Source organism: Corvus kubaryi, unplaced genomic scaffold (assembly GCF_017639235.1).
Source record: "Corvus kubaryi isolate FWS band 111438036 unplaced genomic scaffold, C.kubaryi_AGA036_p1.0 37284, whole genome shotgun sequence".
In the NCBI taxonomy this organism is placed as follows: Eukaryota; Metazoa; Chordata; class Aves; order Passeriformes; family Corvidae; genus Corvus; species Corvus kubaryi.
Genome location: NW_024581088.1, coordinates 9,096,393 through 9,118,120, shown reverse-complemented (window position 1 = coordinate 9,118,120; position 21,728 = coordinate 9,096,393). Strand labels below are relative to the sequence as shown.

At 39.6% G+C, this 21,728-nt stretch overlaps 1 protein-coding gene across 1 annotated transcript in view; it reads left to right on the top strand.

Annotated features, from left to right (window-relative positions):
- BCAS3 (BCAS3 microtubule associated cell migration factor) overlaps positions 1-21,728 on the top strand; it is a 299,898-nt gene that overhangs the window by 30,190 nt on the left and 247,980 nt on the right. Inside the window, 4 exon segments of the mRNA XM_042026416.1 lie at positions 3,043-3,150; positions 5,727-5,803; positions 16,389-16,465; positions 18,127-18,210. Coding sequence (XP_041882350.1) covers positions 3,043-3,150; positions 5,727-5,803; positions 16,389-16,465; positions 18,127-18,210 — 346 coding nt within the window.

The window sequence follows — 21,728 nt, the reverse complement described above, 5'->3', positions numbered from 1 at the left end:
GTTCAGGCAGGAATTTTTCCAATATTCAATTAATTAACTCTGTGCTCTGGTTTTGTTTTGCTTCTCTTCCCCTCTGAAGCACCAGAGAGGTAGAACCGGTCACGGGAGAATCATAACCACCCCTGCTGATTAAAAACTTGGGTTACTGTCAGCATCTTCTTCTTTCCTATATAGAAATAGTCTTTTTTTACCAGCAACTTACTGGTAGATTTGATGCTTTATAGAGTAGTAATTTTATAAAAAACTTGGAGGAGTAGTTTGCTGTGCAAATCCTTTGGATATATCTTGAACAGCCACTTCCTTGGAATTGCCGTCACTTTTCTCTCAGCTGTTGTCTCTACAAGTTTGAAAATTATATTCAATTTCAGGCTCTTAGCAACTTAATATTTACAGCAAAATCTATTTCTTTTTTAATTCTACAAGTTGTTAAAGCTGGGACTAGTAAGAGATTATGTTGAACTATTATTTTGAATAGGATTTCAGTGTAAGTTTTAATATTTTTATCTCCTCTTAAAGGCACCAAAAGTAATTAATAAAAATAAGTCTGTGCTTTAGGCTGGGCTTTAAAAAAGCTTTGTGAAGGTGGTATAAAATGCAGTGATGTTGGCCAAAGAGATGATTTTATTAAAGGCCACAATTGCCTGGGAAGTCCTCACGTAAAGAACGTTTCATACAGGGCAGCTTTCCCAGCAAGTTTTATTTCAGTTTTACACCTCCAACCTCTTTTTTTTTCCTTTCTAGACCCATGAGCCCAACCTGTCACTGATGTCCATCTCTGAGTGGGATGTTCATCGTGTGGCAGAGCGGAGGAAAATCAGCCCTTGGCAATAAAGCAAAGCCTTCAAGGCACAGAAAATTCGGCCTCATCTTGATTCCATCACTCTTCCCCTTTTAAAAACTTCTTTTCCATAAAAAAGCACGTGTGTTTTGTGTGGTGTGTTTGTCTCTCTGCAAACATTTTGCACAGAGCTTTTTGCCATGGTGGGACCCAGCAGATCTGGGAGGAGGTGATGCTGTCGTGTGGCACGAGCACAGATGTCACCAAGTGCCAGCTGGACGAGGCATCTGCTATTTCCCCTCCATCCCTGCACTGCAGCACTCAAACAGAAGAAGATACAAAAGCCTGAGTGTATTTATACATTTGTTAATGCCACATTTTAAAGTTGTTGGTGGATTTGTGTCCATTACCTTTAAGAAGTTGTTGATCTCTCTGCAGCTGTTTGAACAATCAGGATATGTAATTAATATTTGTTGATAATCTGTGGGACTAATTCACGAGAATTTTATTTGTGACAGAATTTCAGGGTATTTCTGACTTACCCATATAACATGTTCCAGGCTAGGTTGGACAGGACTTGGAGCAACCTGGGGCAGTGGAAAGTGCCCCTGCCCATGGCAGGGGTAGGAGCTGGGTGAGCTTTAAGGTCCCTTCCCACCCAACCCCAGTCTGGAATTCTGTGATTCCATGATATTTCTTGGTTACTGGCACTTGAACTCAAGGTTTTACCCTGTGTGGTTGAAAAAAGTATTAGTAGAATGGTCTTACCATGATCAGCCAAGAGATCATAATAATTAAGCCATAATAATAATTATGGATTTGAGTGACAGAATTATTACCCATAAATTGGAAAAAGTGTTCAACACAGGATGATGTAGAAATAGTAATCACTATTGAGTGTGTTGATACAATTTTAGCTATATCTACTTCGGTGATTTCTGTTTTGAAATTTCCCTTCTATCAACATCATAATTTGCTAGAGGTAATAAACTACTTAATTTTAAAAAGTTTGTACATAGACCTTGCAGTGTTTTTTTGTGTTTTTGAGCAGCAGTGAACTTTAATGTGAAGGAGCTGGCTTGAGTCTCACTGGTTTAAAGGTGTTTTTGAAGGGCCTTTGAAGTGCTTGAAGTAATAAATTGCACCCTCTAGTTACTGGCCTAGAAAAATGTATATTTTGGGAAAAATTTCAGTGGGCAAAATGTCAAAACTTATTTTTTCTATTATTTTTCTGACAGTTGTCTTGCTGTGCATTTACTGTATATTATACATTACTATATAAACCATTTTATTATCTTGAGGCATTGGGGGTAAACAGTTGGCATTTGTCCTCCAGCTTTCCAGAAAATTCTCGAGCAGCTTGAGCAGATCCAAGAGACAAGCGAGTGTTGGGGCAGGAATTGTGTGAAACTCTGTAAAATAAAACAGATATGGGCAGGGGGGAACACCCTCTTTTACCAATGCTCAGGATATGTTTGTACAGCTGGCAATTTGTGCTCCTTCATATTCCTTGACCTAGAAATAGCCAAGGTTTTAATGCGTTCTTGGAGGGGGAGAAAGGTGTTGTGGAACAGAGCTGCCACATCAAAGCCTCTCCTCGGCCTCTAAAAGGGTTTCCACCACTGCCTTCCTCAGCCCTATCGAACACTCAGCACTTTTCCCACTCAGCCTTTTTATTAAGAAATGGCCTTAAGGCTTTTATTTATATTTAAATGATAAAAGTGACACAAAGCAGTTGAAAAGATCTACACGGTTCAAACAAAAGTCCATCAGGGACGTAATGTAAATTCTGCGTGAGGTGTCTCCATCTCCCCAAGTCATGCAGCTCAGCTGCTGCTCTGGGGAAGTCCTCCCTGTAGGAGAGAGTTCCTCTGAGGAGTAGTTTTTAACTAGGATGTGGTTTAAAGCTTCATGGCTTTTTTTTTGCTGCTATTCCAAGGTCTTACTGGTGGTAAAAGAAACCAAGTGTTTGATAATCAGTTGCACAATACAGGTTCAGGACCGTCATGGAGATCATAATTCAGTTTTCCTTCTTAATGTAGAAGGCTTATATTGACCCTTTGTTCTCCAGGATTCTGCTGGGATTGCTGGAATTCTGAGTCCAAGACTTGATGTTCTTGGAGGTCTTTTCCAGCCTTAATAGTTCTGCGGTTCTGTGACTTTTCCGCTAGTGTGCTAAGCAATATTAGGAGGATGAAATCATTAAACCCCAATTTTAAAAATATCCTGATTACCATTAAAATATTTTTTTTTATTCCTTTCAGCACCAGCCCACCCTACTGCTGTGTGGATCTGTATTCCCTGAGAACAGGAGAGATGGTCAAGTCCATCCAGTTCAAAACTCCTATTTATGATCTGCATTGCAATAAGAGGTAAGGATGCTCATTCTGCATGCCTTGTGTGTTAGGGCATGCCAGATTTTGGTAATAAATGCAATTTCTGGTGTATGACCTCCCTGATTTTCTTATTTTGACTTTCCTGTAAGCACAGCTCTGTTTCTCCATTTCTCAAGGAGTATTTCAGTATATTCAGAATCATTGTGCTTCCCCCATGGCTTTGGTTTAAGAAGCTCAAACCAAAAAATCATTTAAGCTTCTTTCAGTTGTGATAAAGAGTGAGCAGGAATCGCTGAAATCCTCGATGATCCACCTACAGCTGGAGAAATGGGATCACAGAGAGTTTAAACAGCACAGAGCACTAAGGAGTTTATGTCTCTCTTCTTCGTGTTGGTCTGTTGGATTTTGCCTTCCTGCACATCCAAAACATTCCTGGTGTGCAGTCTGTGGTTTGCAGGGAATAATGTTCCAGTGAGTCAAATAACAAAGCAGTATCTCTGGCTTGGGATAGAGAGAAAATGGCTCTGGAGGCTGAGGATCACAGAGCTCCAGCAGAACAGGAGCTGTTGTGTCCACGGAATCAAATTTTGCTGAGTTAACTTGAAATCCCCATCTCTCCCAGACACACAAAACTGAAGTTTTGTGGTTTGCTTTGTAGTTTGCTGCATCTTTTTAAGGCAGAAGAGAAATCTCAGGATCTCTGTGTGAGGATCCTGCTGATCCCTTGGCACTCGTGATGGGAGAATTTGGAGTGGTGACTTTGGTCCAAGCTCTGCTGACGTTCCTGCTCGCTTCACCCTCCCATTACTGCCTGAGTCACTGTGGCCTCAGGTGCCCTGGGGAAGTGGTGCAGTCGAATTCCTGGGGTAAAGGTAGAGCTCTGGGTGAAGAAATTACTGCTTTTCTTTGGAAATACATATTGCCATGCCAAAATGGATGGTCCTTCAGTAAACAATAACACAAATAATTGAAAACATCAGAATGATAAGTTTTTTGTGCCTGGTTTTGTTGCAGATGGGAAGTAGATGAGTGTGCATCAAACTTGTGCAACTAATAAATAGATGAATAAATCCTCTGGAATCATCCATCTGGGGGGTTCATTTCTGCAGAAAGACACAGTGTCTTCAAAGAGGAGAAAACAAAAATAATCCAGATTGGGAAATACTCCCATCAAATACCCATAGGTTTTCAGTATATACACATTACACTTCCCCCTGCAGTCAAAGCCTCCCCATTATTCATTGGTTTCCTTTACTTTAGGCAAGGTAGAAAAAGTTAAATTGATGTATTTTCTTCTGTTTTTCTCTCCTGCGGTTTCAGCAATTGGAAGATGTCTTTTAACTAAAACTACTAATTTGTCCAAAACTAATTTATATTAAAAATTTTGTATTAAAAATTTATATTAAAACTATTTATATATCTGAAAACATCAGCAAGCATGAGGGGATGGTGTATGTTTTGATTTTGGTGTAGTCCTTCACAGGTATTGACCTCTTATGGGGTAAGAGGAAATTTTCTTACAGCAAAACAGGTAAAAATAGGGAAAAAGGGGTTAAAGGCTGATTTCACACTGCTGGGAGATAATCATCACCCTTTCCCCAAGGATACGAGTTGAGACTGAGGTGATTCATCCCATTTTTAAAGGTGACTGTTCCAGGCTGCAATACACAATTGTAATGTTCACATGAAGCATTAGGTGTGTGTTTTAGTCAGTGAGAGATGTGATTAATTTTTTTCCACATTGTATCTTTACAATTAAAACTATTAAAACAATATTTAATAATGATCTATATTGACAGCTAATTAAAAATACTTTCTCACAGTCTGCCTAATGAGAGAATAACAGATTATTAATTATGTCATATTGCTAAATGTAGGTTTTATATGTTGGCTTCCCAGGCGCTTCTTTCATGTCAGGCTTTTACAAACTTGGTTTTGGGAAGCCATCAGCGTGGGAGAAGGTGTTCCCTGGTTCTAAAACTTCCAAGATGCTCTTCTGCTTCCGCATTTGCATCTCTGGGCTCTCTTTTTTGAGGCAGCACCATGTTTCCTGCATAGTTACCCTGTGGTTTTCGATCTTCACAATAAAAGTGTGTAATGTACAAGCAAGCACATAAACATACGTCTTTAATTTGTTAATTGACCCAAATTCTGCTTCTCTCAGCTCTGTTTGTGTGCTGATGTTCTTGGTATTACACCCCTTCTGCCTTTAGTAAATGAAATGCTTCAATAAATTTGCACTGAGGTGGGCAATGGGATTATTTCACATGTAGCTCGTGTTCTGCTGATTGTTGATTTGATTGTTGTTTGAGTCAGTGAGAGCAATTCAGGGTCTTTGCAGCTCCATTCTTGCTTTTTAATGGAGCTTTTACTGCAGGAGGTATATCACAAATGAGCTGTGTTGTTGTGGATCAGACCCCTGCACTTCCTGAAGTGGAGTTTATGTGGCTGGGAGGAGAGAGAACCCTCGATAACTGCCAGGGATTGGTAACCTGGCACTTCATCACTGTAGGATTTATATTGATGCTTTGGAAATAATTACATTTAGATATTGAATCTTTAAACCAATGCATTTAATGTCTAAAGTGGACGTTCCATTTCTGTGTTTTCAGGATCCTTGTTGTGGTCCTGCAGGAGAAAATCGCCGCCTTTGACAGCTGCACTTTCACCAAAAAGTTCTTCGTTACCAGTACGTACAATTTTGGCCTCAGAGGTGGACTGAGATTTTTTTGTTTGTTTCTTTTATTCCTAAATCCTCAAAGCAGGTCTTCATGACTTTGTTTGGAGCTTCAGGAAAACCTGCTTCAAAAAAACCCCAAATCCAGATGCTACTGTGTCAGTATTTAACTCTTTTCTATATTTATTGTAGCTGTAACTGTAAGTGTTAGGGGCACCCACACTGCCATCCATCAGTAGCTGAACAATTCTTTTGTTCTTTTTGCACAAATGTGTGTAAAAGCCTCAGGTGTGAGTTCCAGGTTATCACATCTGCAGCAATTAAACCCACAGCAATCTGCCCTCTGTTCATTTTCAGTTGTTCCTTAGGCACTCTGGGTTTTTTTCATGTGTCTTTACAGTTCATAATTTACTTTGGAAAGGTCAGAGTTTTATTGTTGAAAAGAGTCTGCATTTTTCTGGATGTATTTTCAGTCACAATTAGAAAAGTTTAAATTATTTTTTTCTATTATCTGTGTATTTATAGAAAAAATCTCCCTAGGAGAAGATGTTTCTTGTCATAGTGTGAAGGAAAGCATCTTTATGCAGTAATATTAAAGTTGCCAATAGGTGTCAGTTTCTTCCTATCCATGGATGTAAGATACTGGGAATCTGCTGGGATTCAGCGACAAGATCCAAATGGGAAAGGACTTATTTGTGTCCTATTCATCACTTCCTTTTTATGCAGCAAGAATTAGGGTACAAGCCTTGCTTTATTTTACATGAAAAGTAAAGAAAACCTCTCAGTTAAATGTGTATTTTGAGAATTTTTGGGCTTATTTTGTTGGGTTTTTTTGGTTTTGTTTTTTTAAAGATACTGCAATTTATTTTTAAAAATGAATCCACTGAAGTTAATTTTGAGGAACAGAGATACCCTATTCTTAACTGTAACTCTGATTTGCAGTTTGTTTTGTGGAACAGCAGTGGAATTTAAAGAGGACAAATTAAAACTTTTGACGATAATTACCAAATTATTTTTTAAAAAATCCAAAAACTCCTGAAATGTCACCAATCCCAGTGTATTTCTCCAGCTGTGCTGCTTTTTGATATGAGAAACTCAAGATTTTCTCAAACTTTGTTCTGGTTTAATTAAGGACAACCTCATTTTTGGGGCATTTCGGATACCCCAACAGCCAGAGCTGGAGCCACCACAGCCCTTCCCTGTCCCCTCCCAGCTTGGTGGGCAGAGCCCTGTGTTTCTTCCCTGGATTTATGGGTTTTTGGGACCTGTCCTGAGGATTCCAAGCTCAGCCATTCCCTGGGTCCCGCTCCCAGGCGGGTGCCGTGCCCTGGCACGTCGGGGCTGCAGCAGAGCTTTTGGCTGAGCTTTCCCATTTCATGTGCTGAAATCTCCTCGACCTGAGAGTGTATCTTTAAAGGCTTAAGTTCCTCTGATGTGTTTGAAATTGGATGTAAATGAGCTCCCTCGTTAGCTGCAGGGATTTCTGGGAGGCAGCCAACTGGCCACGACTGGCTTCTTTGGCTGTGCCTTTTTTTTAAAAATTTATTAAAGGACAGCACCAGTATCAATTAAAAAAGCAGAAATCTTTGAAATGGAAGCTCAGAAAAAGGTCTTAGAGGCCTTTTTGTTTGCATTATTGGAGCATCTCTGTGTGCAGGGCAGCCTGAGTCCTGCCCAGGCTCATCCTGGTGCACCTCAGCTGTGAGGATGTCACTGCCTGCCCAGAGAATTTGTCAGTATGAAAAAGATTCTCAATCTGACTGCTTTGGTCAGAAGTGAGGGCATAAAGGTCAGAAATACTACTGAGGGCCACTGACTCTTTGAAGGGTTTTCTGTTACTTTTAAGGAAAAGAAAACCTTCTATTTCAAGAAGATTTGGTGATGATGTGGAGATCACATCTTCCATCCCTATCAGCTAAGTGATGTGGGAGCCTTAGAACCTCACTGAGACAGCACAAACATGAAGCAGCATCTCTGGTCTGTTTTGTTGATTATTTGTATGTAGAAATGAAATGCAGAATGTCCAATTAAAAGCAGTGTCAGGAATCCTGAGGTTCCTCAGAAATGCTAATGCAGCTGCCGTGCACATGAGGAGTGTTTGTCTTTCTGTTTTTGTTTTTGTGGTTGGATGTGTAGCTTAATATATTGTTACCATAAATATACCATAAAATATTCAGGATGTAGAACATGGTCAAGTTCGTGCTGCTGTTGGAGTGTTTTAACTCCTGCATTTCCTGATTTTTCCTGAGCAAGTTTGACATAGAACTAACCTTTGTTTTCCCCTGCCTAGGATTACATGGAACTGTGCTGGTTTGACTTGGATGGCAGGGAGCCAGCACGTTTTATTTGTGCCTTTTGTAACAAAACCTCAGGGTACAGGTGCTCCAGACTGGGAGAGGGAATTTAAGACAGGTGCTTAAACGTGGAGGGAAAACATGCTGTAACTATTGTAGAAAAATTACCAGGATATCCTCTAATCTACCCTGTGGGGTGTTCTGATTTTAAATGTCTGCTAGGAGAAGGCAGAGCATCAGTCTCGTGGCAGTCACTTCCATCCATCACTGCTCTCCCTGTGCTTGGAGCCAGCTCCTTTTCCCTAAGAAAGAACTCACAGCAAGGAGAGGAGAAAGCCAAGCAGGAATTTCACATCCTGCACTGCTTTAAGTGCTCCTGTGGCCAAACTAAAAAAAAAAAATAATGTTATGCTTATGTTAGGAATGTGTTTCCTTTGCTGGTTGTGAGTGTCAAGGTGTGGATTTTAAATAGATTCTTAAATAGCTCAGAGTTTTATTGTGGTTCACTTCAGATTTCCTTCAGAGCCTTTTCTGCACATGACTGAAGGATTAGAAACCAAACAGAAGCACGGAAACCAAAGTGATGCTCAGGCTTTTTTTGCCCCTACTTTGCTCTAAACAAAAGCTGCAGAAAAGCTGAATTCCATTGATTTCTATTACATCAGTGCCCCTCACCCCAAAACTGCTTACTTAGTGGAAAGCTGATGATTATGAATATGGCCTTATGGATACTTTCCTTCTCCATAAAGAATATCCTCCCCACCCCCTGGGCCCTGAGTAAAGATTCTCACAGATAACATCATGCATGTGGCATCATCCCTGTGTCCGATAACGAGGGCCTGCTCAGCTTCCCTGCCCCTTCCACTCCTCATATTGATATATTCTCCATCCATTATTCCCCAGGGATGGAGACAGTTATTGCAGCCATTAGCTGGCACCACATTTCTATTGATGCCGTTCAGTAGAGCCCTGAGAGGTAATTTTGCAGATTTTAGTCAGAGTACTTTATTGTATAGAAAGTCTCAAAAGGCTCTCCTCACCACAAGCCAAAAATCAGTCAGTGAATGTTAAATGCCCTGCACCTCTCCAAGTGAATAAAACCCCCAATCCAAATGGTGTTGGATGCTCTAATCTGCAGTTTGGATTTGGGATTCCTGTTTGCTCTCACATTGACACACGAGGAATAATTTGGTGGTTTCAGTTTGTCACAGGGCTGGTCTGGAAATCACCAAGGCTTTTTTGGACATTTCTGTTGGAATTCCTTTCCCTGCTGGGCTCACAGGGAGCAGTTTGAGCTCTTGACTTTGAAGTAAAAACACTGGATGTCCTATGAAGAGGTTTAATGCCTGAAGAGTCACATTCTTCAAGAAGTTCTGTGTGTTTCACTCCTCAGCTGTGGGCATTTCTCCTGGTTATCCCACACAGGATAATAATTGACAGGATTCCTGTGTCTGGGGGGGATCAGCTCAGATCGAAAGTCCTCAGGGCAGGTGGGAAGGGAGCTCCTGAGTCACAGGATTTTCTTGATCAGTGAAGAAGAGCCAAGTATGTCCCTGTGGATTGCTATAAGCACTTCTGATTTTTACACACACACATCTATATGAGCACCTGCCACTTCACAGCATTTTTCCCTGAGAAATGTTGATTTAATTTTGCTTATTCTTTTTAACAGTGGTATTTATAAATAAGAGTGTTTTTTTCCTGGCTGTGGGAACCAGTGTCTCACCATTCCAGGATAATGCTGGAACACTTTTTGGAGAGGTCTTCAGGGGCACCGTGGTGGATTTATGGGAACAAATGGCTTTGGTGCTTGCAGGAGGTTTTGCTCCACTGCAGGAAAGTGTAAATACAACAGAAAAGCTGCATAAAGCCACAACAGAGGCCTTAGTCCCCAAGATGTGTATCTTCATATCTCCTGGCTCTGACAGCTTTACAAATTAGATGTAAAGCAGGAAGTGCTCTTTGTTTCTATATAAGTTATTTTTATCTAAAGCCCCCAAATCCTCAATGTTAAAGGGCAAGCAAAGCCATCTTACATTGTCCTGCAGAGAAACAACAACCTCAGTGGCAATTTTATTATTTGTCACTGTCCAAGTCTGAACAAAAAAAGAAGGTAAACCTGAGATTAAACATTGCCCTGAAATCAGTCAAATTGGTGCTAAATTAAACAGCCAGGCCTAATGAACATGAAAGGCCACTGATATTTTTAGTAAAAGCTCTGGGATTGGGCTTGGACCTGTGGAGTAACAGTAAAAACATAAAATCATGGAATTCCTGAGTTGGAAGGGACCCACTGGGACCATCAAAGTGCAGATGCTTCAAACTGCCATGGTAGAGTGGACAGGGAAGGAGATCTCTGTAGTAATAATAATAATAATAATAATAATAGTAATAGCAACAGCAATGATAACATTTAAAAAAATTAATCTGTGGTCCTTCCATAAGCTTCTCTGAGGGAATTCAGTTCTTCTGATGCAGGATAGCACAAAATCATGGAATGGTTTGGGTTGGAAGGACCTTAACAGTGTGAAGCCATTCCCCTTGTCCTGGTGATCCAGACCCTTCTCCAAAGCCTCTCTCCAGCATTTATGGCTTTACTGTTTCAATTTATTTCTACTTGTTTTTTTTTTTTCTTTTAGTATTTTAATAGCAGTAATGCCACTATGATTTAAAATTAAATAAGGGAAAAAAACGGTTTGGGTGGCAAACCTGATTTCTCAGGGGGTGCAGCCTGCTCCTTTGCTCTTTTACTCCATTTTACGGGTGATACTTAAACAGAAGGAAGTACAAGAACAATAGAAGAGTTTTGGAAAGTATGTGACAGTGTGAGAGTAATAACATTTACACAGGGCCTTTCATCTAGAAGGAACCCAGAGGAATTTGTAAACAGTATTGCTTTATACAGTTTATAAACAACAAAAAAATTGGTTTGCTAAAAAAAACCAATAACCAAAAAACAAAAACACAACCAAACAAAAAAATATTAGATAAAACAACTTATATGATTTGTTTTCCTTGGAATAAACAATGTTTTTGCTACAACAGTATCACTCTACTCATTATTTATTGCATATTCCCTTTCTATGCTCTCTGTCATGGATCTGCTTTCTGGCTGCTCTGCGCTGCAAGAATTAAGGATGGAGTTTTGTAACTTCATTCCTATGGAGTGCTCTGTGTTTTGTAAGACCCAGAAAAAGAATTACAGATTGATTATTAGGGATGTAGCATCACTTTAGTGGGTTCTTGGAGCTATTTATTTAAAAATACACAATGGCCCTGCTTCACTGATTTTTGAAGTGATAATCCAGCAAGTCCTTTGAATGATTAAAGGCAAAGAATTTCAGTTAAAATGAGTTACTTCTTTTGGAATTTGTTTAGAAAACTGTGTTTGAAACCACTGGACACTTCAGATGACATGTGTCATCTTTAATGAACCTTGCCAGGCACTGATCAGAAAAATTTTTGTGTCTCCAGAAATCAGGAAGGTTTCCTTAGGAGGGAGATGAGCCTGGGAATCTCTGCCTTCATGGCATTTCCTGTGACCCAAAAGATGCCATTTCTGCCTTATTTTGGGATTAGGGAAAGAATCCTAAAAGGATTTTCTATTAATAACTGCCCATCCTCTCAGCTTGAAATAAAACTGGACTCCTCTGGTATGGATTCCTCACAGGTACAAGCTGTGAGATATCCATTAAAATCCACCCCCTAGGAAACAGTAAATCAAAACTAGTTATAAAAAAGGATGAGCGTGTACCACTGCAAAGGAAACTGGAGAGGATTGGGGAAAAGAAAGCAGTGAAAACAATGGAAAAAGAAAGTTTTCCTATTAAACTGATAGGGAAAAAAGACTGAAACAAGACAGAAAAGAACTTAAAATGTTTTTCATTAAAAAGTAAGAACAAAGTCAGGATAGAGGGGATGAAAGTCTGGAAAATACCAAAAGCAGATTTTTTTTTTCTGGACTATAAATATTGTTGTAGGGAATAAAGTTCTTATAATGTGCTGTGAAATTAAAAATCAACCAGTAGTGTCTTAAGGTAAACATGATGGGATGTGTTTGAAGGAAAGCAATGCTAGATGATTCTGATTCGGCTCTTTCAGTCCCTCAGCTTTATTAATTCCATTGTTAATTTGCAGTGGTTTATCAGATGTCACTTTACAGTGTGTTTTAGTGAGGTTTGAGAAAGAAATAAAGTTGTGCTCTGGGTAAGGAATTCTGCAAACTGGAAATAAGCCCTGACTTAGCTTAGACAAGTTCTGACTGTTCATATCAGATTTTTCTAGAGAGAGTGTTGTATTCCTGTATTTCCTTTGAATCTTTATTTTATAAAAAAGCTGTGGAGATGCTGAAGAGCTGCCCCAGTTGAAATGGTTCAAGTTTTATTAGTGGTGTGTTTGGTGATTTATTGGCCCAAGCTCTGATCTAGCTGACACGGCTTGTAATGACTTTGTTCCTCTGAGCAGCATTTTCCCGATGTGCTGTTTGTTTAAAAGACAAGTGGGAGGACAGGAATGTGTTGCTTTTCTCCTCTTGGCTGCTCTCTTTGTGTTCACATTGGCATCACTGAAGATCCAGGATGAGCTTTTGGAAAACAATTCAAGGAAAGGACTGAAGCCTTAGTTTTCTGTAGGAGCTCAAGACTGATGGAAAGATCCAGAATCAGAGAAGGGGATATTTGTGTGAATTTTCAGAGCTGAGTAGAGGAGGTGATTTGGGTTGTTATGGGATTATGGATATGAATCTCCAAAGGGTGGTACAGATTTTCATCGTTACCACAAGGGTAGTAATTGAAAAATAATGTAAAATAACTCTTTTTGCTCACTCACAAAGCAAACATTTGTGTAGCTCTTTGGAGAACTTCAGGTAATGTGGGATTCCTATATCCTCAGCAAACCAAAATATATAAAATCATCTTCGAATGCAAATAATGACAAACCAGGTGCTTATTTCAGTTACCATTTTATAACCCAGTTATTAACAAAAAAGCTAAGAAACTAAGAAATTGTAACACTGGAGAATTTCCCTATGGGGCTGTTTGTAGGCAACACTTCCATCTTGGAAGTGGAAAAAGCAAGGCACAGGATAGGAGGTCCCAGGGTGCCCTTAGCCATGGCCCTGTTCAGAAGGATCTTGGAGCCCATTTCTTATTCCTCACTGTTGCTTAGGGCAGCACCAGTTGGAGTTTTTGGATGTAGGAACTTGATAAAATTAGCAGAAAAACTTGGACTTTGATTCTGATTTTCAAAATGCAAATTTTCTTCTTTTTTTCTGCAACTTTGAAGTTACTCATTTCCTCTGCACAGAGGCAGAAGATCACTGTGTACTCAAAAGTTATGAAATAGTTTCCAGTAGGTTTTCACCTATATTTTTGTGGGTGATAGGCCCAGTTAAGCTGGTTCTAAGATCAGATGTTTTTTAGTACTTGCTTGGTTTGCTGCACTTTTGGAAGGACTTTCCCTCAGTGATCCTTTCTTGGATGACCTCTCCATGCTGTCATTAAAACTTGGAAACTTTGGTCTTCTTGACAGTTAGTTCTGCATTCTCATTATGTTCATTCCTATTGTAAACACACTAAAGTTGCTGCTGTTATTGCTTAGAATGGCTTTTTCCTCTGTTGTTTTGAAGTCTAGTAGAAATAGAAGTTAATCTTTAAGAGAGTGGGGCTGGTGAGGATTGGATGGCCCAGCTCGATGGGTCACGCTGTGTCTGTCTTTTCATTTGCCTCATAGATGATGTTCTGCTGACTCCAGCTGTTTTTTTGGAAAGCAGAAAAACAATTTGCTTTTCCTTCCCATAAAGTATAACCCTTTGTTTATCCTTGTGCTGCTGCAAGTTTCCAAAATGCAAAGACTTGCAAAGAAAAGAAAGGGAGGAAATAGCTCCTTTTTTTATGCTGTTTTTCGTATCGGAGAGTAGAGTTTAGGACCGAGCTGAATTGTTGACCTTTGTGGAGTTTATTCTTAGAATTGGCTGATTTGTGTGTGGAGCCTGATTGACTGAGCCCAGTTCATGGGACAAACCACAGGCAGTGGGTTTGGGGAGGGCAGTCCCAGCTTTTCTAAGTGACTCTTCTATTCAGTGATCAATTTTGGATTTGAAGAATTCTTTTGCAGTTCTTCATTGACTTCAGTTCACTGAAGTAATTGAGAACAGCTCCCTTTTCCAAGCAAGACTTGTATTTTGCTGTGAGTTGTTGAATTGCTGAGGCTCCTTTAGTTTTCTCCTGCAGGGATGTTATGAGTTTGGGAAACGCAAGTCACTGCTTCCAAAGTCACTGTAGAGATTTACAGGACGAGGGTTATCATCTGGCAGCTTTTAATGCTGTATTTTATACATAAAAGGGAAGGTAAAAGAAAGGTTTGGGGGACCTGAATGCCTTTCCTGACCCAGATAAGAGCTGCCGAGGCAGAAGTCGGCATTAAAACCTCACTGGTCCTGATCTATAATGTCATCGGAAGAACACGTTTGTATTTACAACCCAGGCCTGTATTTACAACCTTTTTTTTGCTTGCTTTGTTCCTTAAGAGGCTCTGGCTACCCACATTTTATGCACTCCTGGAATGCAATAACAATTGTGGCATCATCTCTTCAGAATTCGTTTTCCTTCCTGAGATCAGGGCGGCGATAAGGCCTCACAAAACCCTCACTGGGTTCTGCCTCCCCGGCCTGACATGGGTTTAATTGGATGAATTAATTCTCTCCTTCCCTTGCTTTCTGACCTTTGAAACAGCTCGCTGTGATCTTTGGAATTTTGCAATACCCTCAGTGCTCTGCTCTGGAAAATGAAATCCAGGGTTGTTTATCTCGGCGGGGCCTACGCGGGCCCAAAAATGCATCCCGAGTGTTGTCAAATGTCCATTTAAACTTCCAGAAACGTCTCAACACCTCCCACACACCCACTCACCGCTCTGCAGGTGTGGAAAATGAACCCATTCCACTCGTGTAAGTCCTGCTGTCCTCAGTAAATGTTCTGGGCTGTTCTGGAGCCTGCTGGAGAAGAGCTGGATGTTTGCGGAGATCCGGGTGCTTTTCCTCGCTGTGGGTGCAGTGTCAGAGTCTCATACAAGAGATTTTGGGGAAATAGAAGCTTAACTGGCTGTGGCTGGGTTTGGGTTTTACTTACTTTTTTTGTTAGGATTTTATGCAATAAGCTGCAGAAAAGTTGTGTTGTACGTGTTCTTCTGAAACGCTGTTTGCCTGAGCCCGGCGCTCCTTCTGCCCGGGATACAGGAGCAGCTGCCCAGGGCTCCTTTAAATCAGACACACATGTCTGTAAGGTCTTCAATGTTTTGTTTCTTGGCCAATCAGTGAGAGAATTTAAATTGCAAAATTGACTCTATTAGCCTAAGAACTGATGAAAACTGAGATTAACCATTTGCTTGATAGCCTCCTCCTTCCCCCCGTTCTCTCCTCCTTATTTTTTCATGTAAAAGCGTATATTTTTAAATACAAATGATTTATTTTGTTTATAAAAATATTTATTTTACTTACAACATTTTATAAAAATACATATTTTAAAGACTTTATCTATGAAATGCCATTTAATACGGGCCTGATTCATTTTAAGCCTTGCCATGTTTTCATTCGCAGCTATTTTCTCTTAAAGATATTTTCATGTTTTAATCCTCAGGAATAATTCTCTTTTCTACACTCATTTTTATCCATATGTATCCATCTATTTTTAATGATAATATAAAGGTAATGGAAAGCAGGTGAACAGTGGAAACATTGCCACTGTTTTTAAAGGAATTACAAATCTTCCCACTGTGTAAAGTTAAGTTTGTGCAAAAGTATATTGGGAGGCTGAGGGCTTGTATATAGAATTGTTAAAATCAAAACCAAAAGCATTTTGAAAGGCTGAGGGCTTATATATAGAATTATTGAAAACAAAACCAAGAGCACAATACATCCTTTCATTCAATAAAAATCTAGAAGAGCTTGAAGTGGACAAACTGTTCACCAACAGAAAGGTGGCAATCAAATAAAATGAATTAAAATGTGAAGATACACAACCAGTCGAGTCAAACATCAATATTCCCTCACCCCAAAATGCCATTTTTTTATCAAAATGGCATTAAAAATGCAAACATAAGGAAAAATTAATATTTACACATAATTAAGTGTTCAAAATAGCTCATCTAACCACAGCCTTATCTCCAGAAACAAAAATGCAAGCATTCACTGAGTGATATTAGCAACTGAAAGGCTTTTGTTTAGACTTTTTGTTTTCTTGGCAATAAATAAAATTCTTTGGAAGAAGTCATTAAGATATTTCTTAATGTTGCTTTTTCAAACTTTGCAGGCTGCTATCCTTGTCCAGGGCCAAACATGAATCCTATTGCTCTTGGAAGCCGTTGGCTTGCTTATGCAGAAAATAAGGTAAGGAGGGGTTTGATATCAAAAAATACTTCTAGATTTTTGTATATATATGGGGGAAAAGAAAAGGTCTCAGGAAAAAGGTACGTGCAAAAGAAGGTTTGTAAGAGGAGTTGCATTAAAATGACAGAACCTCAGTATTTTTATATATCAGATCTTTACTCTGCACATTTGATTTAAGCTCAGGAACTTGGAAGGCAGAGAAGACAGCCATCAACATGTGTTTCAGTGAGGTAACTCAATAATCAACCCATTTTGTGCTTTAAAAGTTTAAAGCATTTAATTACAGACACTTGTGAACGTAGGCAAAAAACACTTCCTAAATTCTGTTTGGGGAAACTGAGTCTGGATAGAGCCTGGGTTTGTCTGAACCAACACAGCAGGGCACTCTGTAGGTTAGAAAACAGCATTAAATTGGCCACTTTTGAACATCTTTGAAAAAGTTAAGCTCCAGGGGAAAAAAAAAAAGAAAATGCTTGAAGACTTTTTCTTCTTTCTAGAGACAAAGGAAATAGGTCCCAAGCAAAGAAATGATCACTGCCGTTACCTAGAGAAGTGGTTGTGCATTTAAAGCTTGAAGCGAAGCCTCAATTCAGCTTCTAATGCCTTATTTTTATTTCAAAGCAGATGTTTTTTCTCCCTTCCACCTGTGACTGGAGAAGCTGTTTCTAGAGCTGAGCCAGAAATTTATCAGACTTTAGAGATGTATTTGCTGTTACACCTCCTCCAGCACAGCTGATTTCTTCCCAAATTCAAGCCTACCTTTCCTTTAGTGCCACACCTTGCTGGTGCTGGAAAACTTGAACCCTTGTCAGCAAGTATTGCTGCCAAACATCAGCCACTGATCAGCAAAAGAATTGTATCACAAAAGGGGTTTAAATGGCTTGTGTGTTCCCAGGTAACTTCACTGTGGGCTTTCCCTAGTTTAAGTATTTTTATTTAGATATTTAAATATAAGCAGGACAGAAAAGCCTCTAGAAACAAATGCATCTTACAGTAATTTTTGGTTTTATTTAGCTTAAATAGTTAAACAGGCAGCATGTTCTGTGTGCAAGCAACAAATACCTATTTTTTTTCTAATTTTACATAGAAGCACAGATTCTATTGTTAGCTAGGGTTCAAAGGCAAAACCTACTTTTGCAGGGTGATGGCAGGTACAAGAGTCTTGTTTTGATTTATTGATTTTGAAGGAAGGCAATAAAAAGCAAACCCCATGTACATTCCTTTAATCTGTTAAATGCAAAGTTTCAAACAACTCTTTTCCTTTGTCATTTCTTTGCTTGCTCGTCATAAAAAGGAGGGGAAAGCCACACTCGGATTCTTAGAATGTCTGATATTTAATGTTACATATACATGGCTAAAGCTTTTGATTATATTTATTTAAATTTATTTGTGGTATTGCTGCCAGACCAAAAATCCCACCATTTCAAAGTTTATGAATTCTTAGTGAGTACTCATCTGGTAATTGAAAACTGGAGCGGGGGACGCGACAGTCTGGGTGGCACCCAGAAGATTATAAAAAGGGGTTAAGTGTCTCAGCAGGGCTTTTTGCTATTTGTAGGAAAAAATACACCACTGTACATGATAAATAAGAGCTCTGGTAATGGGTTATGGGTTTGTGTAGTTTAATAGTAGTTACTTGGTTGCTGTCTTTCTTCTTGTAGCTGATCCGATGCCATCAATCCCGTGGTGGAGCCTGTGGAGACAACATTCAGTCTTACACTGCCACAGTCATTAGTGCTGCCAAAGTGAGTCCATCATCTGCCCTGGGAGAGCTGCTCGTGGAACATAATTATGAGGTTTCCCTGCTGAATTGTGCTGTGTGTCATCACCCCCCTCCCTTCCCAGAGAGGAGAGCACGCTGAGAACCCTGCAGGCATCAGCACCGTGCCTGCACTCCCCATCCTGCAAATCTCTGACTGTAGCTTTCCACAAAGTGTTCCTGTTTCTGAAATGATTTTTTAAAATTTTATTTATTAGAAACAGATATTTATATTAGAGGGAAGTGACAGTGGGATGGATTTGTATAATGGCTATTCATAATGGTACAAGTTTATATGATTGGAAATCAACATTGTGAATTATTAGTCTTTTAGCATCATGAAAAGTGACTTTACAAGTGCCTGGTGCTTTCTGGACTCCATCACACCCCCATTATACATTTTGCTCTCTCTGAAGGGTGACAGCGCAGTACTGGAGCTAATGAATTACCTTCTTTGAAGGTTAGAGCTTATTAATGACTGTTTACATATAGGTTCCATTGCCTCGTTTTCTTACTTCAGATGATGTTATAAAATCCCTCTGTTTTCAGAGAAATGTCTGGGCTTTTGTAGTATCAAAAGAAGCCCATGGGTTGGAAAAATCTTAAACAAGACTGAGCACAACTTTTGTTTTACTGTCTCCCTCCCAGCTCCTTTCCTTGCTGCAACAACCATTTCTTTTTCATACACACACACACACACACAGAGTGAGTTTTGGCACTGTGAGCTGAACTCGGTGCTGATTACAAGCTTCCCTTGTTACCACCAGCCTTCTCATTTCTGATACGTGCAACAAAACAAACCTAATAATAGGAATGAAATGACAGCGCAGGACAGAAGGCTCAGTGGCACCGAAGAAAACAACAGTTAGGAGAAGCCACAAAGAGAGACACAGGGCAGGCCAGCTCATGTGAAAACAAAATATAAAAACAAACATATTCCATCACAATCACAGTGTGGCTGGAGAAGGAGAAAAATCACAGCTTTTTACATTGTTGAGGGGAACTGGAATTGCTCCTCTCCCGAGGCGATTCGCTGGATTTCTGTGTACTTTCACCATCAGCACAGTTAAAAAAAAGGTTTGTGAGGGGAAATCTCCCCAAATTCCTTCAATCTCAGCATCGTGAACATCTTTTTTATAGCACAGATAAGTTTGAAAAACTGACTGGCTTAGTGTGATCAGCCCCAGTTTGGATCAGATGTGGCAAAATCCTGCAAACAGATCACTGTAGCTGATGACCTTCCCTGCTGAGTAGTACGAGCCAGGGATCATCATCCAGAAATTCTGCTGTTAAGCTGAATTTATCACACTGAAGTAGTGCTATTGCATCATGTGAATAGATACTGAAGATAAAATGTGTTTATAATCATAGGAAAGAAAAGATTGTTAGCCTCTGTACAGAGATAAACTCCCAGTGAGAGTTAGGAAAAGGGATAATCCCCAGGGCACGGTCGCTGTGCTACTCTGTATTTGCACAGCACATTGCTCATGCTCCTGCCTGTTGGATGTTACTGTAATAGACAAGATTAATACTAATATAGTTTTAAATATTTGCATGATTTGGCTCTTGAGGAGTGTCTCACCCTTAGTGTATTAATTTGTTATCCACGAGTGCGCCACAGTAAATCTGCAATGTTTAATTTATTAGTGATTTCATTGAGTCTTGGCTTGCTATCTAGCAGGTTTTCATCTCTGATAACTGCAGGGCTGACTTTCTTGCTGGCAAATAGATGCTCCAAATATAAAGATGCTCCAAAGATAAAGAGCTCTTTGGAGCTCTTTGTCCATCTCATTGCCTCACCATCAACTTCACTCCCTCCTTATTTAATTCTTCATTTATGAACCTCTGCTGCTGTTGTGTCCTATCAGCTGCAGGGGTTTGTAATTCCTTTGCTTTGATCAGCACAGGATCAGCTTTTTGGGAAGTGGGTGTCCTTTCCTTTTCCCTGCACTGCTGCTTTTTGGTTCAGAAGTGGTTCCATTAAAGTTCTTGTTTTGCCAGGTTACAGCCTTTTGTCTGGTTGGCTTCCAGTTTCCTAATGAAGTGAAAGAACCTTCATATGAAAGAGAAGGAAAGCTGAGGGCTTTCAGCAGGGTCTCTTTGGAGAACTGCCTTTCAGATCCTCTCTAGAAGGTTCCTTCCGTAGGATAAAGGTTTTTTTCAGTCCAGTTGGACAAACACAGTAGAATGGACATGGAATTTCTTTCAGAATAAACCCCATTATCACCTTGTTCAAACTGAGTGTGAGGCTCGGCCTCACTGTGTTGACACCCAAGGCAGATCTTTTTGATATGTCTTTCTGCTTTCTATAGATTTTTCGTTTGAAATTGAATAAATAATATAAAATACATTTATTATGAGAAACAGGAACAATATATTGTGTTGTCACTAAAAGGATGCAAGGCCTTTGTTGGAACAAAGCATCCTAACAGGCACTGAATGGTGCATTTTAATTCTTTTCATCTAATTAAAGTTGTACTTATTTTTCAATTAAATGAGGTATGAGGGCATACATTTATTTTAATTAAATATATGTATTTCTTTATATTTAAATGAATATGAGCAGCCATATTTTTAAGTAGATAGGCTACACATGAGCTTATAAATAATGTGTGTTTCTGCGCATTGTGAATCACTGGTTACAAAAGAAACTGGATCAAATATTTTAATTTTATTTATAAGCAAACTTCACTGGCAGGTTCCCATCAGTGACAAAGGAACTGGGACAGTGCAAACTTCAACCCATTTCATTTAAAATGTATTTGCTCTGTCACATGTCTCGCATCAAATTATAAACCAAGTCCTTCTCACCTCATAACTCCTTTGCCTGATTCCTTCTCCATATCTTTTAATCCTGTAGTGGTAAAGTGATTTAGCAAAGGCTGCATCTGTTTTCTCTTGTTACCTGATAACTTCTTAATGAGGACTAACAGCTTATGTGAGAGCAAGGTCATTAGCCCTAATGGATGGAGGGGACAGCTGATATGGCATGGGAAAGGTTAAAGATTACCCCAGAAGTTTTTGCAAATATACACAACAGCACAGGGCAGTAAGTGCTGTAATGGTTCTGCACTGATATTTCTGAGTTAATGGCCTTGGCCACATCTCTGCACACCTCTCCCTGCTGCAGGCCCACGTTGCTCCCACACGGAGCAGGGATTCAGCTGCCTGGACAAGCACGGTCATTTTTTTTCTAGAGAGCCATAAATTTATGTTTGGTACTTTGTCATCCCACTGCTCTCATTATAAATATTAAAGATATTTTCTAAAGCAGGTCAATTACAGTTTTTAGCCTTTCCCTTGCACAGGTATTTTGCTGTGTAGCATTTGCTGCTTTCTCCTCCCTGCTGTATAAACTGAGAACGAATCATTTTCTAGGATTTTAACTACTGGCCAAAAAACTGCCTTGTCAGTTTTTGCCAGGAGAGCTGGAATGCATTCCTGTGATGGCACTGGGGCTATTTTAGGTTTATTCCTCAGCTATCAATATCTGCTTTATGTTAC